The 20156-nt window shown below is 43.1% G+C and overlaps 1 protein-coding gene across 5 annotated transcripts in view; it reads right to left on the reverse strand.

The window, feature by feature from the left end:
* Window positions 1–4193: 4193 nt before the first annotated feature.
* LOC147018346 (uncharacterized) overlaps window positions 4194–20156 on the reverse strand; it is a 93226-nt gene continuing 77263 nt past the window's right edge. For 4 of the 5 annotated variants that reach the window (XM_085897922.1, XM_085897921.1, XM_085897919.1 and 1 more), the window contains 3 exons: window positions 10351–10408; window positions 7742–7794; window positions 4194–5897 (listed from right to left, as the gene is read on the reverse strand). In XM_085897922.1, coding sequence (XP_085754048.1) covers window positions 5068–5897; window positions 7742–7794; window positions 10351–10408 — 941 coding nt within the window. In that variant the 3' untranslated portion in view covers window positions 4194–5067. The remainder of the gene's footprint in view (window positions 5898–7741; window positions 7795–10350; window positions 10409–20156) is intronic. The other variant, XM_085897923.1, reaches the window with a different exon arrangement.

The following is a 20156-nucleotide window of genomic DNA, read 5'->3' on the forward strand; positions in this document are numbered from 1 at the left end:
TTTTTGATATATTTTGTTCACAGACGTTGTGCAGAGCATGATACTAGCAAAATCCACCCCGCTCCAAAGGTTGCCATGGATACATAAAATTGTCCATTTCCTTTAGATTAAAATTGACAATCTTAATCAAAGCTCAGGTCAATCGGATGGAAATTGATTATTTTTCAGATTGAAATTGATTTTCGAAGTTTCACTTTGACCTCAAATAGTTTTTCAAATTCAGTGATGCACTACGCAATTGCTGCTTAATTATCAGGTTAATCAGATGAAAATTAACGATTTCTCAGTTGAAAATTGATTTTAGAAGTTTGACCTTTGACCTCAAAAATATTTAGTTTCCCAATTCAGTGACACAATATTCAAATTTCAAGTCAATCGGATGAAAAATGATTTTAGAAATTTGACCTCAAGATGACCTTTCACCTCAAAATCAATAGGCTTCTCAGTTGAGACTGCCTCTACAACTTGGTTAAGTTGCATGACGATTGGTTTAGAATTGTGACCTGTACGTGATAAAAACAGACAAACAGACAGAATAACAAGGCGGTAGGCAACATGGGTGGTCACTACATAATTGCATACTAGTCATACAGTTTTTGACGGATCGGGCTGAAAATTTTTGACAAAGAGGTTGATTATAGTGCGCATAAAAGCGCGAAAGCCGATTTTTGAAAAAATATATATAAAAATATTTTTCGGATTTTTTCAAAAATTTCAATGTCCCATTGCTCGGCATCGGTGGTGTCCATAGCAACGGTGCTCAAAATCATACAACTAGATCCTGGTATGAACCGACCAGTCAAGTTTCATCAAAATCGGTTGACTCCTCTGGCTTCCAGAGCTGTCCATTACATACATACAGACAGACAGACGGAAAACCTGAGAATAACGGTTATCTTGCGACCACCCAAAAAAAATCGACTGACCAATATACTTGAAAAATCTTCTATTTTGCAAGTAACAAATGGGTGAAAACATAACCTCCATCCATCCACCTTCGGTGGACGTAATAATCGAGTAGTTTTCTGGTCGATTGCATGTACAAATGAAAGGCTTTAAAAAAAGATTTTCACACATAAACATGATAAATGGGGCCAATAGAATAGCTCAGAGGAAGCACACTTGCCTTTGTCTTCATTTGATTTCCAGCCCGCCTTTCAACTGTCTTCTTGGTACTTCAAAAAAGCAGGATGTTGCAACAATGGGTTAGACTGTTCCTCAAAGAGGACAATGAGAAGGCTGTCCCTTCTTTCATTTTTTTTTTTTTGGAAACAAAATCCAGTCTCGTGCAAGAGCGAGAACACAACAGATCAGGATGCAACAGAACAAAAGGAACAGCCGAAAGAAATAGCGGAAATGCCAACAGCAGGGCCGAGGGACAAAATAGACGGAGACTGCCAGCAAGGGATGCAGGTAAGAATGAGGGATGGGGAAAATGCATGGAATGGATGAGATAGATACAGGAGCAAACTCTCAGGAAGGAAAACCTGGAAATTTGTGGTGGAGGAGGGGGGGAATGGTGGTTTAACGATGGTAGGAAATATCATGGTTTTGGATGGGGGATGATCTGAGACGGGGGTGAACAGGTGTCTTAAAGTCCTGGAGGGAGGAATGAGACTTTAAAAAAAATCATGATCGAAGGCTCACAGTGTAGCTGCCACACACACATGGACATCCAGATGAACATACGCGACACAACACAAGACTGTTAAACCAGATAAACAACCACAGTTTGGGGGAAGTGCCATCATTTCCCAGGATACTGTAATACCAGTGACGTCACAACAATAGCGCTGCTCTTCTCACCACATTCATTGGGGCATTTCCTGAGGAGGAATTTTCTCCTCCCCATGGATACCAACCCACGGGTATTGCCCATGCTCTAAATCTTTTAAATGCTCAGCATCAAGCAAATACGCAGTACATACCATTTAAAAAATCTTTGGGATGACTCAGCCAAGTTTGAACTGCCGACCTCCCAGACACGGAGGAGATACTCGAATCATTACACCACAGAGTCTGGTGAATGAAAAGAATGTGGACGTTTATTCCACAGGTGGGGTGGGGGGAGTTGCAAATGAGTGGAGGTGAGCACTCATCCTGGATTTTGGGAGTTTCAGCAGAAGGGGGTTGAAGGTGGACCGTGTGTGCCCTGCAGACACCTGGAAAGGGTGGGGGAGGAGGAGGCAATGCACGGACAGAGCAGAGGGCGCAACACCAGATCGAGGCAGTAGAAGACAGAGACCACCGACCTGTCTGCAATGGGAAAGCGATTTGGGCAAGAACTTGATTTGACCAGGGGTGCTGGCAATCACTCATCTACTCTTTGCGAATAACAGTGTGGGGTCTTTAACAACCACCATATCATGCTTGTAGATGGGTCCCGAGATTACCTTCCATGTGAGGGATGGCACACTTTTTTATGCTGTATCCGGTTGACGAAGCACCAATTTGACAGTTTATTATTTAAGCTGGGGAACAAACCCAAAGAAAGCTCAAAGATTAGTGCACTACCTATAAAATGTCCTATCAGACAATTATAAATGTAATTGCTTGTCTATTTTTAAGTGTCATCAGATTCAATTGAAATTTCAGCAATTAGCAGTAATAAGCTTCTCCTTTTATAAGAAATGTAGCTTTCCAACCTGATATCCATTTTTTGGAGACATTTTAAACTGTTATCCAAGAGGCTTGTCCTTAATCCAATTCATTCATTCATTCATGTGTCGCATGTCAGAGCTGGTTTACATCAATTGTGGAACATGGTTGCAACACTGATGTGGTGCTCCTTGTACGATAATACATAATTTTTTTGGAATTCGGCCTGGATGCAAATGATAATTAGCCGAATCCTCATCAAAACATACCATGAGATCTTTAACTCAGAACAAGAAGTATAGTGTGATGCAAAAGCTTGAGCCATATTAAAGTTCAAAGTCGAATCGCCAAAGAATCGCAACACATACCACACCTCGAATAAAAGTTACCCGACTTCGTTTTCAGATCGATTTGAGGACCCTCGTACATTCCATGAATGCAATGAAATACTACATGCTTATGCGCTGCTTCTGTGGCACCTCGTTTTTGATGCTCATGAGCAGGTGTCTGAGAATGCACAGGGATGGTATACAACATTGATAAAGACAGCGTGCAATGCTCTCCCAAAGGATTCACACACACTGGGAAAATAAAGCAACGAGAGCAAAGTCGATGGCGCGCCATCACAAATCCCCGTGCTTCCCACCAAAAGAAACGTTGAAAGATGGCAAAAGGTTCCACCAAAAATGACCCAATATGAAATTATGAAAAGAAAAAATTTCCCCAGTTGTGACCCTCAATGTGACCCCAAGTCCCCATCCTCTGAGGCATGAACCAGGACTCAAATCCCCCCCCAAAAATCGTTACATATTTCATGCAGACCTATACAGTATATTGATTGCATGCACAAAGTTTCATTTTAAAACGTTTAAAAACGTGCCCGTAATTGCATTCTTTGGTTTTTGACCCCAAAGTGACACTGCGCTTGCACATCCATGCCATGTGGTGATCATAACTACAAAGTTTGGTGAATTTCAGCTCAACCATTCAGGAGATAGCAGGACAGACAGACGGAGCCAATTACAATATCTCCCCTCTTTCTTTCAAAAAGTATGGGGATAACAAGCAGAACTTCGTATGGTCATGTGCTTGATCCACACATGGCAATCTGTTGAGGAGCATGGAGAGAGGCAGAAGTCTGGCAGCAAGGAGCATCAGACCTCTCGTACCTGAGTCAGGACTTGGAACGGAGTAGGACTCAAATTCCTTTTTTTTAATGACTTGCAATTGTTTTGAGACTAAAGAGGCAAAAAGACCCAGAACCACAACGTTTAAATCTAGAGTCAGACAGTCATAAATTTACACTTTTGGTAATATCTCCCAAGAAAGGATTAAATTAAATGCAAGGAAAAACATCAGATTTAGAGAACCTATCAACTAAGGTGGCATGGTTGTCAGATTGGTACATGCACTCGCAAAAAAAAAAAAAACTTTCGATTCAGTATGAGGCTTGATCCCCAAGATGACTCCCGGTCTGGGGAGCATACCTGTGGAACAGGCAATGGCTGGAAAAGACTCCCTCAGGTGGGTCAATCTGACAAAAAAGGCAGTTGCTTCTTGGCACCACAATGCATATACACAGCTTCATTTGTATACCCGACACGTCCCTATCCATACGGAATGGAATGGAAAGGTGAGGCATTACAAGGGCATGGTGACAGTTACATCGGCCTGCCCTTCCCCATATCATCATTGTCTTCAAAGGTTTACAGACTGATTGCATCACTAATCCTAATGTATTATTTTAACCTGGCCTCTACTGCAGGGAGCTTATGTGTATGAGCTCTTGTATACACAAATATCACGTTCATGGAGTAATCTTTCAAAAACACAACCACACCCGAGTGTGCCCCAAGCAGAGCTGCAGGACCACTGCATGTTCGGGACAAAGCTTTTCGCAATGAAATGCCACTTCAGTACTGCACGCCTTATCACACCCCCACCGTTCCTCAAGTAGTATGCTGGATACACTTGTCATGCTGGCTGGTGGTTAGTAATTATGACTTCACACATGATCACTATATTATCAGTATGATGAGCCCTCTAGAAACTGCTGAAGATTAACCTCAGGTTGGTGTTACAGTTTGGAGCACAAAATTTGGTGTTAAGGATGGTGCCTCAAAATTATATTTTTGGAGGAGAAAAACATAGACTTCTTTGATATTTTAGTTCCTGCTCAAAGAAGTAGTTTTGGTGTTTAAACTGGGAGTGCTTTCTCAATTTATGTAAACAACTCTTGGAATCATAAGGTTTAGGTGCAAGACCAAGAGCAATGACTCACAACCAATATTTTGATATGACAGTGCAACAGCTCCAATCCCACACAACTGGAAATAAACCAGTGGTGATTAACATTCAGCTGATTCCTAAAAAATATGAGACTACTCACACAATATGAATATACATTTGGTCAGAATCTAGTGGGCATGAGAAAATATTACAGTCCACCTGCTGGTGACACAGCTCAAATCAGACACCCAAAAGGCCTGCAATACTTGATCGCGTAGCTGAGCCCACAGACTCATACAGACGAATAGCAGTTTCCCCATGAACGTGAAGATGCTTTTCCAGGTGATCCTTCCTGGCGAAAGCCTTCTCACAAATAGGACAGTCGAAAGGCTTTTCTCCTGTGTGTGTTCTAATGTGCACCATCAGGGCTCGTTTCTGCCGGAACATCCTGCCGCATTCATTGCAACCAAACGGCCGTTCCCCGGTGTGCACCATTCGATGTTGCTCCAAGCCAGATTTTTTGCCAAAGTCTTTTCCACAAATCTCACACGCGTAAAGCTTCTCTCCCTTATGTGCACGAACGTGCTGGTCAAACTGTGACTTGGCAATGAAACCCTTTCCACAATCAGGACACTTGAAGGGTTTTTCCTCCGTGTGGCTCCAACAGTGGTACACGAGAGAGCTCTTTCTCCGAAAAGCCTTGCCACAATCTTCACAAGAGAAAGGCTTCTCACCTGTGTGAACCTGTTGATGCTGCAGCAGGTCTTGACGGTTATTAAAGATCTTCAAGCACGCATCACACTTGTGAGGGTTTTCTCTCAAGTGTGTCACTTCATGGGCTGCCAAGCTGTCCTCTGAGGAAAATGCTACAAGACAGATTGAACAAACGAACTTTATGCCGCAATGCTTCCCAACCTCTGAAAAGTTGCAAGATTGTTGGCAACCAAACGTGACCACAGGGGAATTTTCGATTTCAATAGTCTTCTCAAAATCTACAACAGGGGCCTCTTCATAATCGCTTAGTTTCCATCCATGGTCTTGTTTCAACTCCACAGTCCTTCGATGCATTCCTGGGGGATTTGGCACAGACACTCATGTATTAGCTTTGCAAGTTGATTTTTTTGCTCAACATTTTGCATTCTGAAATTCATTGCTATGAGAAGAGACACTAAAATGTGCAAAAAAAATGTTCACATCAAAATGAATGGTTCAGTATCAGAACCCACAATGTGACAATGCCACAGAGATTGAGGTATGGTAATTAGTTTGGGTGAATGTTTTTGTGGAAATGTCAGATGGTAGGTTCTGCGTTTCATTTACTCGAAGGAGTTTTAAAGCAATGAAATGGAAATTTTAATACAGTACATTGGTGGAGGTGGGGATGGGATGCCTAATTCGCAAAAAAAGGAAAAGACGATGTAAGCGTTTTCAAAATGCAATTTGTACAAGGCTTCTCGTTACCTCCACCACCAAAGGTGGACGGAAGTTATGTTTTCACCCCTGTCTGTCTGTCTGTCTGTGAGCAGGATATCTCAAAAAGTTGTGGATGGATTCAGACAAAATTTGGTGGGCTGGTTGGGTGCGTGACAAGGACGAATCGATTCAATTTCGGTGAAGATACGGATCCAAATCTGAGAATTATTTAATTTTTTAAGTGATGGGTCTAAAAACGATACATCGCACGATATTTCAAAAAGTTGTGGACAGCTTATGACAAAACTTGATGAACGAGTTGTGTAGGTGACTAGAACAACCTGATTCGATTTGATTTTGGTTCAGGTGCGGATGCAGATCCAGCCTATCAGTGGGATACAAAACATAAACTTTTCAAAGTGTTCAGCCTGGCAGAGGTATGCACTCTACCGAGTGCCGTTCTCGTTACTTATTGGAGGTATGTCTGGAAACCTTACTTTCCTGAGAATAGTATTATCAAAATGTTTCACTTTCATCTTTTTCTCTCCGTGGAAATAAAAACGTGAAAGACATGCAGGAGTGATCAGAGATAGGAACCCATCCATCCATTAGGACCATACTCTGTGTAGAGCGTTGGTACTACCAGAGCAGTCTCCTTGGCTATTGGACACAATCCTGGACGGGTCGCCACTCTGACACAGTATACCAGCAAGCTGGCACTCATTTTGCCTACCTCAGAAGGATGACAGGCAGAGTCAACCACACCTGGTATTAATTCAACAGCTGAGTGGGATCTTAAGCCCACCACCCAAACCATTCAGCCAACACCAGGCATGTAGGAATATGATAGCACAGGAAAGGGAAAAATGATGACAAATAATCAGATGTGATAAAATTATTTAGATAAAGAAAAAAAAGAAAAAGAGGAAGCTTGTCTGGATCCACTGTGGGGATCCACTTATGAGGACTGGGAAGAAGTGGATATCAGTGAACTCAAACAGAGAAATACATGAAAGGAAAGAGGACGACAACAACAAAAAAAAACAGACTCCCAAGTTGGGTTGGTTACGAGTGACGATCTTTATATTTCTGTCTCCTGATGTGAAGGAAGCCAATTCCAGTTCGTCTCCCAGCATCAGGGAGTACTGTAGAAGTCATAGAAAAAGTGTGGCAGAGAAAGCACAGTAGGGTGAAGGCACAGCAGAACTAGACTGTGACAAGTTGCTGCAATAAAGACTTGGTCCAATCTGCCATTGGTCCCTACCATACCAGATTGTAGTTAATGTGAGTGCGAAGACTCTCGGCGATCGCTGTGTTTGGTCATGAACCAGTATACGATGTTTCAATATCGTCCATTAAACATCAATGTGTTATTCGACCAAAAATATGGTCACGTGACTGGAGATCAATTAACTTTATTAGAAAGCCAGCAAATGGCAAAGTTCTTACAGATCAGAAACAGAGCTGGGATGGGTAGATAATATATTTGCAGCTTCTTCACCTTGTCTGGCATGCACGCTATCTTCAGATTCACTTTTCACATCTTGTAGCTTCGAAGAAGAAGAAGAAGAAGAAGAAGAAGAAGAAGAAGAAGAAGAAGAAGAAGAAGAAGAAGAAGAAGAAGAAGAAGAAGAAGAAGAATAAGAATAAGAAAAAGAAGAATAAGAAGAAGAAGAAGAAGAAGAAGAAGAAGAAGAAGAAGAAGAAGAAGAAGAAGAAGAAGAAGAAGAAGAAGAAGAAGAAGAAGAAGAAGAAGAAGAAGAAGAAGAAGAAGAAGAAGAAGAAGAAGAAGAAGAAGAAGAAGAAGAAGAAGAAGAAGAAGAAGAAGAAGAAGAAGAAGAAGAAGAAGAAGAAGAAGAAGAAGAAGAAGAAGAAGAAGAAGAAGAAGAAGAAGAAGAAGAAGAAGAAGAAGAAGAAGAAGAAGAAGAAGAAGAAGAAGAAGAAGAAGAAGAAGAAGAAGAAGAAGAAGAAGAAGAAGAAGAAGAAGAAGAAGAAGAAGAAGAAGAAGAAGAAGAAGAAGAAGAAGAAGAAGAAGAAGAAGAAGAAGAAGAAGAAGAAGAAGAAGAAGAAGAAGAAGAAGAAGAAGAAGAAGAAGAAGAAGAAGAAGAAGAAGAAGAAGAAGAAGAAGAAGAAGAAGAAGAAGAAGAAGAAGAAGAAGAAGAAGAAGAAGAAGAAGAAGAAGAAGAAGAAGAAGAAGAAGAAGAAGAAGAAGAAGAAGAAGAAGAAGAAGAAGAAGAAGAAGAAGAAGAAGAAGAAGAAGAAGAAGAAGAAGAAGAAGAAGAAGAAGAAGAAGAAGAAGAAGAAGAAGAAGAAGAAGAAGAAGAAGAAGAAGAAGAAGAAGAAGAAGAAGAAGAAGAAGAAGAAGAAGAAGAAGAAGAAGAAGAAGAAGAAGAAGAAGAAGAAGAAGAAGAAGAAGAAGAAGAAGAAGAAGAAGAAGAAGAAGAAGAAGAAGAAGAAGAAGAAGAAGAAGAAGAAGAAGAAGAAGAAGAAGAAGAAGAAGAAGAAGAAGAAGAAGAAGAAGAAGAAGAAGAAGAAGAAGAAGAAGAAGAAGAAGAAGAAGAAGAAGAAGAAGAAGAAGAAGAAGAAGAAGAAGAAGAAGAAGAAGAAGAAGAAGAAGAAGAAGAAGAAGAAGAAGAAGAAGAAGAAGAAGAAGAAGAAGAAGAAGAAGAAGAAGAAGAAGAAGAAGAAGAAGAAGAAGAAGAAGAAGAAGAAGAAGAAGAAGAAGAAGAAGAAGAAGAAGAAGAAGAAGAAGAAGAAGAAGAAGAAGAAGAAGAAGAAGAAGAAGAAGAAGAAGAAGAAGAAGAAGAAGAAGAAGAAGAAGAAGAAGAAGAAGAAGAAGAAGAAGAAGAAGAAGAAGAAGAAGAAGAAGAAGAAGAAGAAGAAGAAGAAGAAGAAGAAGAAGAAGAAGAAGAAGAAGAAGAAGAAGAAGAAGAAGAAGAAGAAGAAGAAGAAGAAGAAGAAGAAGAAGAAGAAGAAGAAGAAGAAGAAGAAGAAGAAGAAGAAGAAGAAGAAGAAGAAGAAGAAGAAGAAGAAGAAGAAGAAGAAGAAGAAGAAGAAGAAGAAGAAGAAGAAGAAGAAGAAGAAGAAGAAGAAGAAGAAGAAGAAGAAGAAGAAGAAGAAGAAGAAGAAGAAGAAGAAGAAGAAGAAGAAGAAGAAGAAGAAGAAGAAGAAGGGCGAGTTATAATCACTAAGTTTTTAGCTTACCAATATATGCCAACAAGCAGAGACCTTAATGTATCCTTCATGAAAAGATTTGTTCTCATTTTGTCCTTTATTTTTAATTCCTGCACCCTGAGCCAGATTTTGAGAATGCACAATGAGAGCACGTACCCATTAAAAAAACAACAAGAAAAAAACAGGTTTGAAAATGGACCTCAACAGACCCTCACTCCATAGAGAGATAAGCATACTACAGTAACAAAAGTATTAGGACAGCACACCGAAGCTTAAAATGAACCCTCCCAACCTGCACGTGCATCTTTCCTCATAAACTCCAACACAGCATGTTTTAGTATGCCATATTGGATAACGCTGCATTACCCTCATTGCTGTAATACGACAAAGAGTGCCTTCAAGATCTACAGCATAATAACACAACTTTCTATTCTGCTCTGTCCATTGTGAATTTATTCATGGACAATATTGAAAATCTGCAGTAGCCATTCCAGATTCTCCTCCTCCCCTGCCCCCCCCAAACTCATAATGCAACGCAAACCTAATTGAACTACTCCAGGTCTTGGAATGCCACCTTATCGCTCGAATCGGCAATTACAATCTACCACTGAATTTGTACTTCAATATCCACCAATATGTGGAACAAAGTGTTAGTGCAGACAGCAAAACCCTATTAGAAAATGAATAAACAACTAGAAATTAATAGCCCTGCACATTTCCTTCCTGTCCAAATACTTTTGATAACATCGTGAAAGTTCAAAGTCACCCAAGCCCAATTCCACCCACTTCCACCATTAACTCAATAACAATGACCCACAAGTATTGTTTAGTTCTTCTTCGCCCTCAGGACAGTGAAGTTAATCTCATTAATATCATCACTTTCAGCTCTTACATGTGCATACACCTCTGTCTTTTATAAACGACAACAAAAACATACCTTGTTCAGTCCATGACTCCCATTCCTTTGGCTCCACCTTAACTACTTGCAATTCACCTGTAAACACAGGAACAAAGGTAGTGTAGAATCACATTGAAAAGCGTTGTTGCAGCAAGACATCCCATTTTGCTACATTTATATTTTAACCGAAACAATGTTAAGCAATGTCTTGTTAAACATCAGGGGAAAACGTTTTTAATCGATTCATTACGTGACAATGCTTTCTTTCCTTGAGATGGAGCATTCCCTTTGCACTGGGTTTATCACCACTCATAAGTTGACATGTTTTGTCGGCAAAGTGAGACCTCACCCTCGAGGCTCCGTCTCGAAAGATTGTGAACTACAATTAGTAGTGTGGGGGGGCCCTTGTCATCTCAGGGTCCCATGTAAATGCATCGGTTGCATGCCCCAAATACTGCCTCTGTTCGGAGGATGTCTACGAGATAAAGACAACATAAACACACCTGACGCTAGGCCGAGGCTTCAGACTTTGGCATGCTCATGAGGCTGTATTGTCAAAACGAAAAACTTCCCAGAAGATAAAGAACATCGGGTCAGATTTGTCCATGTAATGTTTTAAAATAATGCTTATTCCTACGAAACATCTTATCTTCCAGTTTAATAAAATAACTCCAACCCGTCATTTTTGATGGGCTTTGAAACTCGTGGCATAATAAAACAGATGTAACTCTGGCAGGAAAGCAAGGAGACAAGAAAAAGGTAACATATTGTTACGTTTGAGGGGGGGTATGCATTCAAAGGGTAATTAGGATGTTTAATTAGGTATGCCATGCTGTTCGAGTTTACCAGGATCTCGATGTAATAAGTAGTAATTCAGTGGTGATAAGTTGTCTAGTAAATGTTCATTTCTTCAAGGGGGAAATGATAAATGTCACGTAATTAGATAGGGACACCGGATAGGGTAAGTGTGTCTGCGTAAACCCCTTTTGGTATTCTCTGAAGACTGGCCGTGACTTTGTCAGGTCAGGTTCGATCTGTGACCTGCTCCAGGTACCATGTAAACCTGTACTAACCTGTTCCATGGTCGGGTTGTCGGCGACTAAACCGTCTCCCCCACCAGGTTTTCTGGTGTGGGGGGTGTTTGGATATGGACACCCAGCAGGATTAAAAACAAAACCTGTCAAAGGGCGGAGGAGCTCCTTGTGAGCCAACGGCCATCCATATCTAGTGCCCAACTGTGTCTGCAGACGTCCTCCTGGTAGAGCAACACCTGTGGTCAAGTGATTCTCGTCCCGCTTACAGGGGAATTCGCGCATTACGTTCATCCAAGCCCATCCCTCGGAGCACTGCAGTTCGAGCAGAGAGTGGTAGGCTCTTGACAGAGGAGTCTGAAGTGAAGGCCCACTGGGCCGGTTACTTTGAGCGGTTGTACCAGGCTGATCCCCCAGCTGTCGAGTTGGACATCAAGGGTGTTACAATCCCTGTTGCTGACCCACGACTCAACTGTGGTCCACCTTCGCTTGTGGAAACACGGGCTGCGGTGAACCAGTTGAAACGGGGCAAAGCTCCAGGGATTTGTGGCATCCATGCCGAACTTCTCAAGGCTGGTGGAAATGCTGCACTCGTGTCGTTGCATGCAGTTTTGTGCTCTGCCTGGAACACAGGCATCATCCCAACTGACTGGAAGAGGGGCCTTGTTGTCCCTCTCTGGAAAGGGAAGGGTGATCGCCAAGACTGCAACAACTACCGAGGGGTGACGCTGCTCTCAGTGCCGGGCAAGATCTTTGCTCGGATAATTCTCGATAGGGTTCGCCACCATCTGCTTGAGCACCAGCGTCCAGAGCAGTCAGGCTTTACACCAAAGAGGTCAACGATCGACCGTATCCTTGCACTTCGTGTCCTCACCGAACGCAGACGAGAGTTTCGGCAGGGGCTGCTTGCAGCCTATGTTTATCTCTGTAAAGCGTTCGATTCAGTGAATCGGAATGTCCTCTGGAGGATTCTTGGTCTTCGTGGGGTGCCACCAAAACTGATCGATCTGATGTCTGAACTCTACTCTGGTACTGAGAGTGCTGTGAAGTGTGGTGGTACCATCTCTGACTTATTTCCAGTTGTTACTGGAGTTCGTCAGGGATGTGTACTTGCCCCCACACTTTTCAGCACTTGTATGGACTGGATTCTAGTGAGGATGTCGGAGAGATCAAGTTGCGGTGCGTCATTTGGGAATGTCAAGATCTCGGACCTTGACTTTGCAGATGATGCAGTCATCTTTGCGGAGACTTTAGACATCCTCTTGGGGGCCCTCGAGATGCTGAATGAGGAGTCGGAGCCGTTGGGATTACGGGTTTCTTGGGTCAAAACTAAGATCCAGGCTTTCGGTGACATATTGGATGCTGCTGTCCTGTCTGTGTCTGTTTGTGGTGAGGATGTTGAGGTCGTGGAGAGATTCACTTACCTTGGCAGTGATATTCATGTCTCTGCTGGCTGCGAGTCAGAGGTCAATAGACGTCTGGGTCGGGCCTGGGGAGTCATGGATTCACTGGATCATGGGGTGTGGCGCTGCCGGTACCTGTGCGGGAGGACGAAAGTCCGAATCTTCAGGTCCTTGGTACTTCCAGTCTTGCTCTATGGGTGCGAGACTTGGACTCTGACCAAGGATCTGAGACGGAGACTTAATTCCTTTGGTACCGGGTCTCTTCGGAGAATCCTTGGCTATCGCTGGTCGGATTTTGTGTCCAACGAGCGGTTGCTGAGAGAGACTCGGATGAGATTTGTTACCTGCATAGTCCGTGAGCGTCAGTTGCGGCTGTATGGACATGTGGCTCGTTTTCCTGACTCTGATCCTGCTCACCAGATTCTCTCAGCGAGGGAGTCTCATGAGTGGAGGAGGCCAGTGGGTCGACCACGTGCCTCATGGTTGCAACAGGTTGACCATCATCTCAAGGAGATGGGGATGGGCCTGGCATCTGCCTGGGGGATGGCCAGACGGAGGCCCCTGGAGTACCGGCGGAAAGTGGACGCAGCGACGTGCTGTTCTGGCACATGCTCCCATACCTGACCTGACCTGTCACAAAATACCCCAAAATGACAAAGTGAAAACATGTTTTTTGAAATTTCTCCAAATTTATTAAAAATGAGACAAAAATGTCCAATTTCCTTGTGGGAGAAGGATGTGGGCTACTCACAGCATGTCTTGTTTGTTAAGATTGCAAATAGGACATTCATCTATGGCTAAGTAACACTAACAATGTGTGATGCTTCCTCTATTGGTGATCGTTTGCAGTTAAGTGTTTACACAGCTGCGAGACAACTTTCTTTCTTTCGGCGAAATTATATATGCAATGTAAATTTTTGTGCCCTTCCCATAACCTAAAATCTTGGATCCACCACTGCATACATATACAAACATGCATAAGTAGATGATAAATAGGGTTTCTGGAACTCCCATTCAAATGAATGGGGGGAAGGAAAAAACTTTCTGACTCAAGCGCCAAAAGCCCAAAATCGGAGACTGATTTTCTCCCCACCTATCACCTTCCCTCCCATAAAAGTAAATGTAAAATTGAGACTGATTTTCTCCCCACCTATCCCCTTCCCTCCCATACAAGCAAATGTAAAATTGAGACTATGAAAGATTGAGACTTACTGATTGATTAAAGCACTTCTTCCCTTTTATATTTCCATTCCACTCAAAGAGTGAACCAACAAATATTTGCCCATGTTCTACTTTAGGGAATAGCTTAATTTTCTTATAACATTCATTTCCATCGAGTATATTCACTTTATCTCTTCAAGCATGAAAGAAAGGGCTATCCCTTCTTCGGTTTTGTAAAATGGGGAAGTGCTTATAAGAGCACAGTCGTGCTGTGAAAAAGAGGAAGTATTCTGTGCCCATGTCTATCATGGTTATATCTTAAATCATCAGAACACTAACAGAACAAAGTTTAGCTAAAAGCAAGCAAAAGCAGCTTTAATAAAATAAGAATAACTTTTAAACGTAAGTTTTTCTCATAATCATTCAAAGCAAGCTGTTTCATTTTCGGGTTAAAATGAGTCAGACTGCTTGGGAACAGAGTTCCCTCGCCCGAAGCAAAAATGCGACTCATTTCCTTTGAGACACATTTCATTTCCCTGAAAACCCCATTGTTTTCACATTTCATTGACGTCATCAAATTCCCCTATTTATTGTTTCTATTGCTCGGGTTTCGTATGTTTTATTCAGAGAATGGAGTATTTTGAAGAGAACTCTGACCTTGCAGATCAATCATTTTCACAAGATGACAGGTGGAAGATCTGTCTCTCTGTCTCTCCTTAACCCAATTCATTATTTGTTGTTTTATACAGAATTAAATCACAATACAACCAATAATTTTTGAATGTCTTTTTCTAAAAGGTTGTCCCCAATGAGAACATCGTTGATAACTGATCTTGAAAATTAGTTCTTTGAAATACATGAGTGGCTAAAAATGAATGCCATCCTTGAAGACATTCGTTCGTTTAGAAAAGAATTGAATGGCATTTTTCTCGGCTGGCAAGAAATTCTCTCATGTCCTCTAACCTTGAGTGAGTCGAGTCAAAGGTGAGAAATTATCCGTGTGTGTGTGTGTGTGTGTGTGTGTGTGTGTGTGTGTGTGTGTGTGTATATATATATATATATATATATATATATATATATATATATATATATATATATATATATATATGTGTGTGTGTGTGTGTGTGTGTGTGTGTGTGTGTGTGTGTGTGTGTGTGTGTGTGTGTGTGTGTGTGTGTGTGTGTATCAGTGTGTGTTTATATGTGTATGTATGCGTGTGTGCGTGTGTGCGTGTGTCTTTGACTCATTATTTTTTATTTTTCAGTTTAAAACACCTGTCTGAATAAACCAAACACACAACTTAATCTTCTGGAGGAATCTGACACGACACTATCTTCTGGAGGTAAATGTGATATATATATATTTTTTTTAATATCATGATATAATCACCTTTATATACCCTAATTGTTCTTCACTGTTTTGAACAGAATATGTTGATCAAGTTTCAAAACCAAAACAAACCATCATACTGCTGCAAAAGAAGATTTTGTTCAATGTTTTTACTTTTGTTTAATTATAAATGCTTTCCTTATAATTATCTGATTTTAAATTACAAGAAAAGAATAAAGGAGACGAAAAGGGGAGGGGGGGGTTAGGGTTGGGGGGTGGGTGCGCTCCCCCAACGACCCACCACCCACCTCATCCCTCTCCCCTTCCCGTGTGTGTGTGTGTGTGGGGAAGGGTGGGGGTGGGATAAGGGGGTGGTGGGTCAAAGGTGGGGGCGCTCAGGGGGTGGGGCTTGTGTGGGTGGGTGGGGCTTGTGTGGATGTGGCTTGTGTGGGTGGAGCAATTTTTAAATTAAATAAACATGTTGTGTGTGGGAACTAATAAACTAATCACTAATTATGTGGATATGATGGATGTGGATGTGGCTTATGTGAGTGAGGCTTGTGTGGATGTGGCTTATGTGGGTGGGGCTTGTGTGGATGTGGCTTGTGTGGATGTGGCTTGTGTGGGTGTTGCTTGTGTGGGTGTTGCTTGTGTGGGTGTGGCTTGTATGGGCGGGGCCAAAAAGGAGAGGAGTCAAAAAATTTCAATTAACTTTGTCTTTAGTAATTCCTGTGAATAAAATGAACCTAAAATCTCTTCCCCCTTTAAATCACATAATTTGTAAGTCCAAGGAACTGTACCGACGACATCAACAATTTTAAAAAGTTAATTTGTCCATCACTTGGTATAACCTTTTTCAAAATGAGATTTCCACCTGTATATTCTTACGATATCACCAACTTTGAACTTATATTAGGCTTTCTGATATTAATCTCTTTTTTCATATTCTAATTTTGTAAATAAAATGTTTCTGTTGGCTGAGTTTTCGTTGAGGTGTGAATCGAGTCGTACTTATCTACAATGTTCTGAATTAAAGATAACTATTGTTGAGAACAGAGTTGAGTGAATTTTTTTTATATAGTCTCTCTTTTAAAGTGCGATTAAAACGCTCAATAAGAACCGCTTTTCCTTCATTAAAGGTGCTGTATAATGTAATGTTGTTATTTTAAAGAAAATTCATAAATGATTTGTTGTAGAACTCTGTACCCTCATCAGTCCATAGTTTTTTAGGTTTTCTCTTGCTTTTATTGAATATCTGTTGGAAAGCTAACATTACCTGTTTTGTTTTTCAAAGGAACAACCCACGTATATCTACTCCTCAAATCAATAACGGTTAAAGCATACTTGTACCCCTTATCATTATTGAGTTCAATTAAATCAGCAGACCAGATATAATCAATTTCCTTGGAATAAACCTTCCTTCTATTAAACTTTGTGATTATTGGTTTATGTACTTCATCAGCTAATTGCTCTTCAATCATAATGATATTGTTACGTTTGAGGGGGGGGGGGTATGCATTCAAAGGGTAATTAGGATGTTTAATTAGGTATGCCATGCTGTTCGAGTTTACCAGGATCTCGATGTAATAAGTAGCAATTCAGTGGTGATAAGTTGTCTAGTAAATGTTCATTTCTTCAAGGGGGGAAATGATAATTGTCACGTAATTAGATAGGGACACGGGATAGGGTAAGTGTGTCTGCGTAAACCCCTTTTGGTATTCTCTGGAGACTGGCCGTGACGTCACAGGACAGTGCAGCGGATGGCTCCGCCCCGTGATCACGATTGGCAGAAGGCGACGGCGGTGGGCCAATAAACGGCTCGATTGGAAGTGACGAGGACAGGAGGATAAAAAGGTTCTGTTCGGGGTCGAAAAGGGAGAGGAAGAAGATCACAACCAAAAAGATCGTGTTTTTTTGGTGTAGAGGCTGCTGCGCGGAGAGCGTCCTTGTTGTTGTGCTGATTCGATCGTGTTCTTGATCGTGTCTTGGAGCCTTGCTGAGCCTCGTGCCTCACCTTGGTTGGCTCTGGGGTTCTGCTGACTCGGAGTACGGGGTCGAACGGCGGGCGGACCTGCCTCCCTCTCCTGCTCGCAACTTGGCGCCAGAACTGGTTCCCTGGCGGCTGTGAGAGGACTTGGGCCAAGACCAGGAGGTCGACAGCACCACGGTTTCTCCTGCCCCCCTGACGAGAGCAAGGCCAGCTCGTCCGACGCCGAACCAGGGACAGTTGCGTCCACACCACGGTCCAGCCTGACCACCAGAAATAGCTACGTTGTGTGTGTGTGTGTGTGTGTGTGTGTGTGTGTGTGTGTGTGTGTGTGTGTGTGTGTGTGTGTGTGTGTGTGTGTGTGTGTGTGTGTGTGTGTGTGTGTGTGTGTGTGTGTGTGTGTGTGCTTGGCGCCTTAGAGGGATTGAGATCTGTATATTCATTGGAATTGTCTGTGTTTTTCCCCACGCCCGATCCCACACCATCCCGTCGAATCGCCCCGGATCCCTCTTCTTGCCGAGTCTTGTTATTTCTGGTAATAATAAAAACAAATAAACATCATCAACTCAGTGAAAAGTGACTCGTGCCACCTTCCTCGTCCCGTTTGTGGTAGAGCGATTAGAACCGCCATGTTTGGGTTATAAATAAATAAACCGCCTCCATCATTTCGGCTCATTCTACGTTGGCGGGACTGTTCAAGTCCCATGGACGTCACATTGGTGTCAGGAGTGGGATGTTCGAACCCCTCTAAATTATATTTGGTATCAGGAGAATATACCAAGATTAAAATCTCGTCACGAATTGGAATATAAAATTACTACAGAAAAGCGCGCGAGCGCGGGAAAATTTTGGCGGGATTTTTCAAATTTAAATTAATTGGCGGCAAACGGGACTTCTTCACCATGGCGGATGTGCAGATGTTTGAGGAGGAAGGCCACGTGTCTGGCAGCGAGTCGGGGGAAGAAGGGAGAGACGGGGGTAGGGTTGGAACCTCCCCCATTCCGAGCGTGGACCGTGCTTCATCGCCCGTAACGGAGCCGGCAGCGCCGGAAACCGGCACGATGACGATCTGGACAATGTTGGAACGTTTAATGAGTGCAATTACAGCACAGGGGGCAAAAATGACAGCACAGGGGGCACAAATGGCAGAAATGACGGCACAAATGGAAAATCAATTAGTGACACAGAGGACAGAAATGACAGATTTATTGGGGGTAATGGGGGTACAGTTGGGTGCATGGATTGATTTAATGAGGGATGAATTGGGGGAAAAGATGGAGAAAATGAAAACTGAGATGCAGGAGTGTGTGGATGTTAAATTGGGGGAAATACAAAGTAAATTCGAGGATAGATTGGAGGAAACAAAGGTAGAAATTACATTGGAGGGGGAAAATATACGGAAAAAATTGGTAGATAAAATTGATGCAACGAACATTCGGGTTGATAAAGTGGATGAAAGCCTGGAACGTCATCGTGCCTGTGCGGATGCTCGTATGCAGCTGCAAGTTGAAGAGTGGGGAGAGCTGAGGAAGCAAGGGATGAATTTGGCGGAGGAGGTAAAAGGATTGGAGGGTCGTTTGGATGAACAAGATAAAATTATGAGCCAAGATGAAGTCTTGGATAAAGGCCTGGTAGAGCCGTCTTTTGTAAGTAGAGTGTCTGGGTTGGTTGAGGAGCAGCTACAAACTCGCGATGGAGCCTTGGAGGAGGTTGTGCGGGCCCAGAAGATCCTGCGGGAAGAGGTGAATCGGTCCATTCAACGTTTGGAACAGGAGGCAAAATTGACCCATGAGACCCTCACCACAAAACATCTTTGGCCACAGTGGGCTCCGAAATTGGATACGCAGCCACAAGGGTGTTTGATCCCTGGGCTGGATTCGGACAAGGGAGAAACTGAGAAGCGGGCCACCGTAAAAGTGATCCCCCTTGTAAATTTCGACGGGTCAGGGAGCGTTGAAGCTTTTCTGACGCAATTTGAGTGCATTTCCCGACTAAACGGGTGGAATGAGCGGGAACGTACAGGGAATTTGGTGGCAACGTTGCGGGGACCAGCCGCAGATGTGTTAAACGTGATCGCGGAGGGGATGTTGACCAGCTCCCACATTTGCGAGGCGTTGAGCCGTCGGTTTGGGTTCGCGGCAAACTGTGATCTAGTGCGGGCCCAGCTCCAGCACCGCAGATTAAAGCCGGGTGAGACAGTGCAGGAGCTGGCACAGGACATTTACCAATCAGTCAGGATCACGTATCAGGACCTTACAGTGGAGGCATGGGACAGACTGGCACTAGAGAAATTTTTAGCTGCTCTTCCTGACCCTGAGGTCCGAGCGCTGGTGGAGTTACAGGATCCACCCACCGTTCACCGAGCGGCCGAGTGCGTGGCCAGGCTGGCCTCGTGGAGTCGGCCGGGTCGGGTTCCAGAGAGGCCATCGGTGACGATCCGACAGGCGGAGATCCAGGATCAGGGAGGGGGGCTGGGAGAAATTGGCATTACCCAAATGTTTCAGGAAATTTGCCAGAAACTGTCAAGTTTGATAAAGGGTAATCCGGTAGTTAGTGCGCCAAAGCGGCGGGTTTCCAGCCCAGCCAATAGAGCAATTCGATTATGGCCGAGGGGGTCCGGAACCGGAAGAGACATTTCACCGATACTCACGGGGGCCTTTTATGGGGAGTTGTTTCCGGTGCGGGCGAAGAGGACACATGCAACGATATTGCCGGTACCCGGCGATGGAGGGACCCTCCAATAGACTTTTAGACTCGGAGAGGGTGAATCCTCCTGCTGAACCGCCAGGTCTATCCGCGATGCCCTTTCATAGGTCGGGTCCGGAGATCACTGTCGGGGGTCGGGGAGACTAGATTGGGCTGAGCATATACGGCCATGCTCGGCTGCTGAGATTGTGGCGAAGTGCCCTCCTTTGGTGGAAAAAAATGAATTA

The sequence above is a fragment of the Eptatretus burgeri genome, chromosome 10 (assembly GCF_056783735.1).
Source record: "Eptatretus burgeri isolate ZD-2024b chromosome 10, Ebu_testis_v1, whole genome shotgun sequence".
Classification (NCBI taxonomy): Eukaryota; Metazoa; Chordata; class Myxini; order Myxiniformes; family Myxinidae; genus Eptatretus; species Eptatretus burgeri.